Source organism: Triticum aestivum, chromosome 2A, assembly GCF_018294505.1.
Source record: "Triticum aestivum cultivar Chinese Spring chromosome 2A, IWGSC CS RefSeq v2.1, whole genome shotgun sequence".
NCBI lineage: Eukaryota > Viridiplantae > Streptophyta > Magnoliopsida > Poales > Poaceae > Triticum > Triticum aestivum.
The window spans coordinates 546,295,105-546,305,946 of NC_057797.1; the positions used below are offsets into that span (position 1 = coordinate 546,295,105).

A 10,842-nucleotide genomic window follows, 5' to 3' on the forward strand; every position below is an offset into this window, starting at 1 on the left:
AGGGGGAGCCCTTGCAACTTATGAAGACAATTCTCTATCCTTTACAATTTCACAGATTATATTCCCCGTTGAAAACTTCAACTAGTTTGTCATCAATCACCAAAAAGGGGGAGATTGTAAGTGCATCTAGTGCCACCCCTAGTTGGTTTTGGAGTATTGACGACAAACCTAGTTGAGGGACTAATGTGTTTGTGAGAATTGCAGGATAACACAGGTAGAAGTCCCTCATGATTTGGTTTTACTATAAGAGATGACCCCTAAAAATGTATGAAGACATTGAAGTCAAAGGTGGTATATGAAGATATTCACATTGAAGACTATGACAAGAGAAGACACGATATGAAGACTATGACAAGAGAAGACACGATATGAAGCCTATGGAGCTCGAAGACTTAGATCTTTCGTATGTCTTTTTCTTTTTCTTGAGTCATAGGAACCACCGTACTGATAAGTGGGGTCCAAGAGAACCAGTCAGAATGACTGAAGTGATGCCTAAACCAAAAATCTATGTCTTCGAGTGAAGACTATGAGAGCGAATTTTGTCCAGAGTCGGACAAGTCAGCTTTGCTTGTAGCCCAAGTAAAGTTGCCGTGTGAGTTTGAAATCTGACCGTTGGAACACGTGTCAGTTCCTTAGTGACCCAGGGTCATTTCGGACAAATCAGGTCGGGTTGCCAAGTGGCTATAAATAGCCCACCCCCTACAACCATAAACGGTTGGCTGCTCAGATTGAGAGTATGGCTTTTGTCGTTTGAGAGCAACCCACCTCGAAGCCTTTGAGAGAGAATTTCTTGCGAGGATAAAAGCCCTAACCACCAGAGCCAGAGAGAATTGGGCATCACTTAAGTCTTCTTGTCTGTGTGATCTGAAGACTTATTACACTTGAGGACTGTGCATCCTCCAGCCGGTTAGGCGTCACGTTTTGAGCTTCCAAGAGACATTGTGGATTGCCAGTGAACGAAGTCTGTGAAGGTTTGGGAGTCTACCTTGAAGACTTACTTAGAGTGATTGGGCGAGGTCTATGTGACCTTAGCTCAAGGAAAATACGGTGAGGACTGGGTGTCCTGAGCTGCGTGTTCAGGACTGGGTGTCCGGGACTGTGTGTCCTAAGGTTTAAATACCTAGCCGCTCCAACCAGACGTACAGTTGTCACAGCAACTGGAACTAGTTCAACAAATCTTTGTCTTCAACGAGTCACTGGTTTCATCTTCACTTCACATTACTTACTGTTACTCCTTGTGAAGTCATTGTATGTTTGCTCTATCATTTGTCTTCATTGAGTGACTGCGTGTTCTGTTTGACTTCACAATATCTTCCTACCTGATCCTTACTACCTAGCTGCTATTAGTCTTTATGCTTTCACTTTATTGAATACTTGACTATGGTTTGCCTAGTGTAGTCTATCTTCCGCTGCATGGTAATAGGTTCATTTTTTATCGTTTGTCTTCAAAACTCCCATGTTCTGAAGACTTTCATAAAAATCGCCTATTCACCCCCCTCTAGTCGATATAACGCATTTTCACTTCGGTGGATATCGTGGGATCCGGTGTTTGTTCGTCTACGTCCGTATGTCTGCACCTTAGATTCTTCTGATCTACGCTTCTCTTCATCGGGCGACGGTTGTTGTTCTGATGCGCTGGTCTTAGGGACCTTAGCACGATGACTTTCCGGCTATCTACTACAACAATGTTCACCCGGCTCCTATGAGGGAGGGGTAATGACAGCGGCGCGCCTTCGGCTCGCTCCGGTGCTTGTAGTCGTCGCTAGGTGGTTTACGGACCTGGATGTAATTTTTACTTCTGGTGTTTTTTTGTACTATCATGATAGTTGATGAATAGATCGAAAGTTTTATAGAAAAAAAAGAGATAGCAGTGAAACATGTTATGTAACCAGGCCATTCTGTGTGTAAAAGAAAAGGAAAAAGACGGCGAGGAAGCCAGATAGGAAATCAACCGTCATCCGGGACAGGGAAGGTGCGAGGAGGGCGGTGAAAGTCACATTTTGCATAGGGTTTCTCTCCCTCCTGCCCAGACGAACAAGCACACCACACAAACCCACACACTCCCCACGCCCACGGAACCCACAAAAAATTCCGAGAAAGATAAATCCTCTCGGAAAATCGGCGCTCCAAATCCCCTCCCAAGAGCTTCCCCAATCCCGCGAATCCCGACGAATCCCCTCGAAATTTTCCAACCCTCCAGCGCCGCCGCCTTCCGCAGATTTCCGACGAGGCCCATCGAGAAATCTAGCGCGCCGTACACAGAGTCGTCGCTGACTCGCTGGTGGCCCGCCGAGGCGCCCTGTCCCGGGCGGCCGCTTCCTGGTCGATCAATTGTGTCGCGGCGGCGTGATACCGATAGCTACGAGAGGACGGGAGCGATTTTTGCCCCCCTGAGCAGTCATTTTTATTATTTTTTGAGCATGTGTGTCTGAGATAGATTGTACTGCGAGAGAGTTAGGGTTTGGTGCGGGGGCTAGGGTTTGGTGGTCTCTGCTCCGCCCCGAGTTGAGGCTGGGTGCGGATGCACCGTTGAATCGTGTGCTGTAACCGCCTTCAGTGATTGGCGAGGAGTGGAGGACATTGGTGGTCGTGTCATTGTTGTGCCGGACTGGATCCTGCTGCTGGGAAGTGTAGATGGTGAGTGGTGCCAGCTGGCATGGACCGAGGTGAGCCCTCGTTGAAGCCAGAATGGCTGGTGCGCGGGGTTGCTACACCGACGGCGTCCGCCACATGTCTCCGACCAGGAACTTCACCCCGTGCAGGTGAGATGCCTTTCCTTGTCAATTTGCTATTTTGGTGCATATTCTGTCTAGTGGTTACTGCTGTTTATAGAATGTATGTATGCAAGATCAATTGTTATTATAGTCGCACCGGAGACGTTTCTAGTGGCATTGGATAACTTTACACCAGCTGTAGTTGTTATTATAGGCGTCGCACCGGATACGTTTCTAGTGGCATTGGATGACTCTACACCGGCTTTAATCAGTGCTTAGATTTATTTATTTATGCATGGTGAAGTTAGTGCAGTTCTGGTGTGCAGTTGCTGCCTGCAAACTCACCATTTTCCTTATGACAATGATCATTCTTCAGTGTTCCTATCACCAATATTCGTCTTAGTTTGATTTAAGGGCAATACTTGTACTGTGAAGCGCTTTATTTATATGTTGCATGGATCATGGAGCCAGTATAATATGTCGAACTATAACTGAGTAATTGTGCACCTGCGGTAATCATTGAGGAATCTGACTTCGGATACATTGCTCACATCAGCATCGTGTCGGTGCTTGTTAAACTAATGATTATCAGTCTGTGTGCCGTTTTAACTGCAGTAAGTTCTGTTAAATTAGATATTATTTTACTCGGACATGAATACATGATTTAATGTGAGTTACCTCAGAGACTTTATTGGATGGGAAAATTTACAGTTTTATGTTTGTTAGCCATGTTGCTATAATGCAGCAGTCCTCGTAGCGCCAGTTTTGCTAGGGAATACAGCAGGATTAGCCAGAAGCACATATTAATAAATTCTTGGAGAGGTATGACACGTAGTTGATATACTGAGACTATTCTCATGGCTTGCATTTTTGTGAATCTTTGTATATACTCCCTCTGTAAAGATTTATAAGAGCGTTTAGGTCACTACTTTAGTGATCCAAACGCTCTTATATTTCTTTACGGAGGGAGTACTTGGCAATAGATAGTAGAATGTAATTCCCTTTTTTGTGTACACAAATATATACACAGTGATACCACTAGTTTTGAAAGGGGTAGGGTGGTAGGCAACACATTTTTAGCAATATATAATATTCTTTTCTTGATACAGCGGACAGGCGTGGTCGCTGATCTTCCTAAGCTAGTTGTTCAATGCAGTGTACTGGTAGCACTAGAGCCATATTAGGCTAGTAGCAATATGTGCGGGTAAGAAGCAAATGCAGTCCGGTCCTTCTTACCATAACCTGCTTTGATTTGCAGACTAGCATATACTCCCTCCGTCCCAAAATAAGTGACTCAACTTCGTACTAATTTTGTACTAAAGTTAGTCCAAAGTTGAGTTACTTATTTTGGGACGGAGGAAGTATAAATGAAGCTAATGTTGGACGAATTAAACTAAATTATTTGAAATGTATATACATAATTAGCTAAACTTATTTTTCACTTCAGCATTTCTTGGCAACCTCACTGCACTTACACAAGTGCTGAAATTTAAAAAAATGTCACCAAGAGTTCCATGACACTATTTCACATTATTCACTTTGGCCTGGCGGCTCAGTCTGGGGTTGTAGATCGGGATCCACTCAGAGGCAGGATAGGTGCCGGGAGTTACTGCATGCACTAGACTCGTCCTACAGGGACACAAAGGATACAAGATCCTAAGCTTCATCCGTGCAAATGGAATTGCGGATTCCAGGCGCAGAGGCTTCCTGCGCTGCATACTCTTCTAGTTACAAGAAGTTTGTTGAAGACAGTATTTTATTATTGTTTTCTTCTGTTGATGTGCTAGTAAGACTGTCAAGATCATATTTTTTGCCTTTTGTGACCTGTGTGTTATTTGCGACAATGAGATACTGATCATACTGTACAATGTATATTACATTGTCACTGCATCTTTTTATTTAATACTGTTACATTAATACTTTTGATTTATTTTGTTCTTGTACTTTGCACTTAGTAAGGATTGATGTTCAATTGTTCAGTTACCAATCATTGTTGTTGGCACTATCTTTGTGGTTTGGTGTGCTGTTTCATGGTTTAACTGATCATATATGGACCACTTTGAATTGACTATTCTTTTGTGCTTGCAAATTCACAGCATTTTGCTAAGAAGTTGTTGTTTGATGCTTTAGGTGATCAAGACAGGGGTGCTTCATCAAGAAACCGATCAACAGTTCGTGATCGTGAACGGAGCTCCCAACAGTCCTCTTCACGTAGGGGTTCTGGCCCAAGTGTGTCCAGACGGCATGATCGGGATGGCACAGTGAAGTCAAGAGGCTATGCCAGTTTTGGAAGAAGCAACAGAGACAGGGTGTGTGAAAAGGACTCTGATTTCCATGATTGGGAGAGTAGGTTGGGTCTTCCAGATGGCCCTTTGCGTGATGGCTTTGGGTCCTTTAGCTCTTGCAGACCTGAAAGCGATAGGCTCAGTCGTGTTCGTCCAAAGCTGGACACATCGACTCGGACAGCTGGAGTAAGTTTGGAAAATGGTAATCTATCTAGAAAGGATGCTGCTGGTATCTCCTTTGAGCGAGAATTTCCACACCTTAGTTCTGAGGATAACGATGGGAAGCAAGATATTGGTAGAGTTCCATCTCCTGGAATTAGCACCCCGCTTCAGAGCATACCATTGGTTACTGCACCTGATGGCTGGAACTCGGTGCTAGCAGAAGTTCCTGGACTTAGTGAGCCAAGCAATAACTATGTTTCTTCTGGTTTATCACATGCTGGTTCCGGTAGGCAGCCTGAAGTGTCGAGCTGCGGAACGGCATTAAGCATGGCTGAAACAGTAATGCAAGCACCATTAAAAGTTTCCACCACACCCCAGGTAGTGCAATCTATAATGAATATGATATCCGTGTTTTTTCTTTCTTTGGTCTGTAATCATATTTCGTTCTAGTCACTTGATCTAAATAGTGTCTTGTGTGCAACTTTTTTACCCAGCTATCTGTAGATGCTCAAAAGATTGAAGAAAGAACTATGAGGCTACGACCTCTGACGCCTTCATCAAACAAAACATCTGTATGTGCCTTTGTCGCAATATGAATATTTCTTGTTTTGTTGTTTGCTGCTTCTGTTATTACCATGGTTGTGTTATTACCAGTGACTTTATTTGAATATGACTGTCATTAGTGGATCATCCACATCATTTGTTCCTACGGGAGGAATCTGCTCCTGCAATGATACTAAATTATGTATGTTATTAGTGATTGCATTCAAATTAGTTGAAGATATGGCCATAGATTGGTTCAGTTGTTTCATGTTCTTTGCAAACTGCAAGTATCCATTAAGCAGATTTTGGCAATTATCTGAGCATTGTTAAGGACTGGTGTCTTTCTACCATAACAATTTATGTAAATGCAATGCATCTTGTGTTCTAAGTAAGCGTATTGTGTTGGTTGGTAGTTTGAAGATACTTTGTCGAATATTGTGAAGTATGCATTTTTCTGTTTTAATAAACTATCATCCTCAATATTTTCCTACATCTGTTATTTAACTCTGCAGTTTGGACCTGAACAAATTTATGACACATGTAGGTCCACCAATCACTGTTAGGTTAGAAACTTTATTTTATAGCACAGGATTATGGATTGTATTGATCTAAGTTAGTGCTTTACTAACTATACAATGGACAAATAAAAAACTTAAAGCACATGAAATATCTCTTACATAGATGGAGTTTCGTTCTGACAAAACTTTCACTGGTAGTGTGATTCTTGCGTTTTTTCCTATTTGTCTGAGTACACTTCACTGTCGTATATTACTTGATCAGCATTGGGTCATTAAGCATGCAATCGATAAAATGGAACATAGTTTGTTTAGACATGTGAACATGTCTGCATTTTGTGGGACATTGCAGTTTATTTTTACATAAAATTGTAATTCCAATCCTTACTAGGATGCAGACATTTTCGAACTTGCATGTGCTTCCTAAAGCTGTATTTCTGTTTCACTTGTTTATGGAGTGATGTGTTATACTAAAGAACCAGCATTTTGGTTTGCACTGATTCATTCAGAATGCTGTGCAGATATCAAGTTTGTCGGATAAGTTAAAAATTAGAGGTGCAAGAGCCGGGGATTCTAATGGTCCTGTGAAGACTGCGCCACAACTGTCAACACAGCCTTCTAACAGCTCTGTTCGTACTCCAGTCAAATCTGAGCCTGTAAAGCCATCTCAATCAGGAAGCTTTCAAGTCCTGACCCGCGAGCAGAATGGTGCTGCAAATACTGCCAAAGACTGCTCCAGCAATCCTGTGAGCCCTGTTCTAGGTCAATCTTCTTCAGTGGAACCACTGGAAAGGTCTAATGTCAACCATAAGCTTAAAGGTGTCGTAAACGGCCCCCCTTTGCATGTACAACAAGGTTCATCTGGTGAGAGGACATCAATTGCAAAATCAAAGCATAAATTCTTTGAGTTACTGCGGAGCAAATCTTTAAATGGTTCAAGCGCTCGTATCGAGTCCTCATCTAGCTTGGTTGATGAGCAGAAGAACCCCTCTGTTGATTTGTCCTTGTTCAACAGTGGAATCAAGTGTATTGAAACTGGAAGTAGTTCATGTGAGGATGCAAATTCTTGTGATGGATCTCAGCGACACCTCTCCGACAATGAGGAAATCAAGCCACCTTCAGAGCCTCATGATGCTTTTTATGAGGGGTTGCATGAGATTGTAGCTGACAACAAGGACGCCAACTCTTCATCAGATCCTGTTGATGCTGAAGATGAAGCTAAAGCTAGTCTGTCCATTATACCCACAGATACAACTGATGTTTCAGCGAGGTCAGACTCTAGATATGACGAAGCCCTTTTGTTGTCTGAGCCCATTGTAGCAGGGCAAGAGGAATCGTATCCTACCGAAGACGAACCAAGTCCAGAAGAAATGGCTTTCCTTAAATCTCTTGGCTGGAAACAAGACGAAGTAGTTCCTCCACTGAAACAGGAAGAGATCGCTGATTGTGTAAGTTCTGTTATGTTTCTTACTCTACTAGTTTATCAACATTATTTGGCTTTCAATAATCAATTCCCATGTTTAGTTTTTTAATTAATAAATTTCATAACTCTCAATGAAGTACTCGTAACTTTTTGGGTCATCAACACTATTTTCCTTTTTAATACACAATTCACTTGTTTATTTTTTATAATAAATTTCATAAGTCTCCATCAAGTACTCATAGTTTTGTTGTCCCCGCTCTTTCAGTTTTGCCAAAAACAGCTCCAAATACTTTCATTTCAATTTTAGTAATTCCTTAACCCATTTAATGTGACTTGCAGTGTCAGCAAAATGCATAATTGTCGTGGTTTGCCATGCAAGTATTGGGTGTCACTATCAATGAACTTCTGATGAGGCATGCCGAATAATTATGGGGTTTAGCAATAAACAAAACCATTTGTCAGTTGAAGTGGAAATGAAATCCTAGTATTTTTGTTTTACTATAAATTGTGAGATTCAGGATTTGGTAGATGTTTTGAGTTTTTTTACCATTTACGTGATAGTGCATACACTTTTTTATCATTTAAGTTTCTGGTAATGCACATCAGGAATGCACACACACTTGTTTCTACCATCTGTGCCTATCATTTACTGCTTTTTAACACATCTCCTACTACTTTTTAGTTAAGGCACAACGTGAGGCTGCAGCAGAAGCTTGAGGAATGCAGGGGCTAATGACATGACACAGCAACCAAAATTACTGGGGTTGTCAACCATGCTTGGAACCTTTGGAGATCAAGCTGTACCATGATGAGTTTGGGTAACTACCTCAACTCTCATGGGGTGATTAGCTTAGCAAGTCGAGATATTTTCCCGTTAACTTCAGCTCTGTGATTGATGTTTTTCCGTGCTGAAAAGAGGTTTGAGGGTTTTCTTCATTTTCCCGGAAGGAATGCCGAATGAAACAGGCATGTACGGTGTTGGATGCACATAGTTGTGCACCTGTGGTGCTCAGAAAGAATAGGTTGTCTTCTTTTTTTATACTTCTTGTGGCTTATCCTTGTTTCAGAAAAGAAAAGAAAAAAGGATACTTGGGTCTTTACATGAAAAGGACGCCCCTGTGGCTACCATGGTCTCAAATTTTGCTTAATTTATTTTAATGTTTTACTCAAATATGGCTTCCTGTCTTTGCTTTGATTGGTGGCGTTCAGTTGCGCACCGTGTCTTAATGGGATCAAAAAGGTCTGCCCAGGATTTTATTGGGTCCAGATATCTCATTTTAGTCATACAGACGGTGGTCAATTTGGTAATCTTGTTTGATCATGAGGTATTTAATTTAGGCCCCCGTCCTACACTTTCAAAGTATAGAAAACAGATTGGTTATTTCAAGGTTTGATAAATTATCAGATTGCTCAACTCGTGGCATGTTACTGTTTGTTGGCCTGGCTTTAATTATTATTTTTACTGGGAAACAATGGTGGGGTACAATTTTTAGAAAAAGGCATGTAATAAGTTAGAGTGCTCTTTGGCTGCTTTCGGGGCTGAAGCACTCCCAGATGATGTGCTTAAGTGCCATGAGGACCAGGGGTCTTGCTGAGCCGGTGTGAGGCATGGATGGAATCCTAGTGTTTGATTTCCAAAAAAGAAGCCTTCTTGGCCAACCACTACACTAAAAAAACTAATCTAGATAAGCAGCTTTTATGGAAAAAGCTTCTAATCAATTGGCCGATCTTTTTTGCTGCATCCGTCGCTCGCATGGCCGTCAGATCGCAACCCATTGGTCCATTGGATTGTGAGGGCGCGTGACTTGCATCAAGACTTGGTGCACGTGCCTAGTCCCTACTAACTGGGCCAACCCTATTCATTGTAAATAAATTCCGCAACATCAGTAATGTTGCAAAACTTGCTCCCGCAACACCCTATTCATTGCAAATAAATTCCGCAACATCAGTAATGTTGCAAAACTTGCTCAACATCACCTACGGTGCATGTATGTGAAGGCAAAAAAATTCTGCAACATTACCTTTGTTGCATAAAAGTGGAGACAATTTTTTTTGCAACATCACCACAGTTGCAAAATTTTTGCAACAATATCATTGTTGCAAAAGTTACATCACGTCTCCACACAGAGTTTTTGTTTCAGCAACAATCAACTTGTTGCCATTCGTGAAGTCACACGATAACTCTTCAGAGTGGTTTGCAATAAAGTCGTTGTTGCAGAGGGATGAGCGTAACAACTAGCTTGTTGCAATTTGTAACGCTCACGTGGTGAGATCTAACGGCGTGGGAGGTGGTCGAACCTTCCCGAACTTCAACCGACGGACGCATAGCACGGCCCTTGTTTCTGCAACACCACACTTGTTGCAGAAGGGAGGCGGGGAACATGGGTGGTACATTAATTGGACGACCAGCAGTGTCCATCCAGCGGCCAGCCAGGCAACGGATGTTTTTAACTAATCCACCAGCCGATGCGTAGCACAGCCCAACTTTTATTTAGAGAAAATAAACAACGTTAGCAACATATATTTTGAAAGAAAGAGCACTGCTATGCGGACGACAATCGCCAGCCGAAATTTGCACGACAAGCTATATCACACCATCCATGGACATGTTTAAACAGCAGAAGGCGGTTGGATTAGCAATCGTGTTCAGCAAAACATTGTCCGTGGAGAGACGATCTCTATTTTCTAGTGTATTGAGGCTGTCAGAGCGCACTCCCTCAAAGAAAAAAAGAAGTCAAAGAAAATAAAAGGAATAAGCTGTCAGAGCACACAATCATAGCCGGAGTCTGAGGCAAGACAGTGCATCCAAGCGTACTGATTGCAACAAATTTAGGATACGGATTTGCTCTAGATGAGAATCAGCTCACTCACGTCCAAGTTTACCACCGTTGAATCTAAGCCCTTAAGATTCGTGCTTTTATTTTCTTATTAGTGTACCGTGCGTTGTTGTCTTGCCGCGTTGGCTCGTTCGTTTCGCGGCCTAGGGTGTGCGTCGTTCATTTTACCCCCCTTTTATATATTTGTTTTGGATTGTGGGAATTTTCCATGTATGTGTATGGCTGCCCGAAATTAGTAAGTTTACATGGTCTGTGGCTTCTGGCTCGTGTCCATACAATTCGCAACACACTACAAGCAGTGGCGGAGCTAGACGAAGATGGGGATGTATCTGGTGCACTAAGACAATTGGTGCTACCGGTGCA

The 10,842-nt window shown here is 42.4% G+C and overlaps 1 protein-coding gene across 1 annotated transcript; it reads left to right on the top strand.

The window, feature by feature from the left end:
* Positions 1-1,995: 1,995 nt before the first annotated feature.
* Positions 1,996-8,813, top strand: LOC123189347 (uncharacterized). Its single transcript, XM_044601741.1, has 5 exons — positions 1,996-2,762; positions 4,845-5,539; positions 5,656-5,733; positions 6,741-7,667; positions 8,325-8,813. Exons 1-5 carry the CDS (start codon positions 2,657-2,659, stop codon positions 8,373-8,375), a joined length of 1,857 nt encoding a protein of 618 aa, XP_044457676.1. The 5' UTR covers positions 1,996-2,656; the 3' UTR covers positions 8,376-8,813.
* The last annotated feature ends 2,029 nt before the right edge of the window (positions 8,814-10,842 follow it).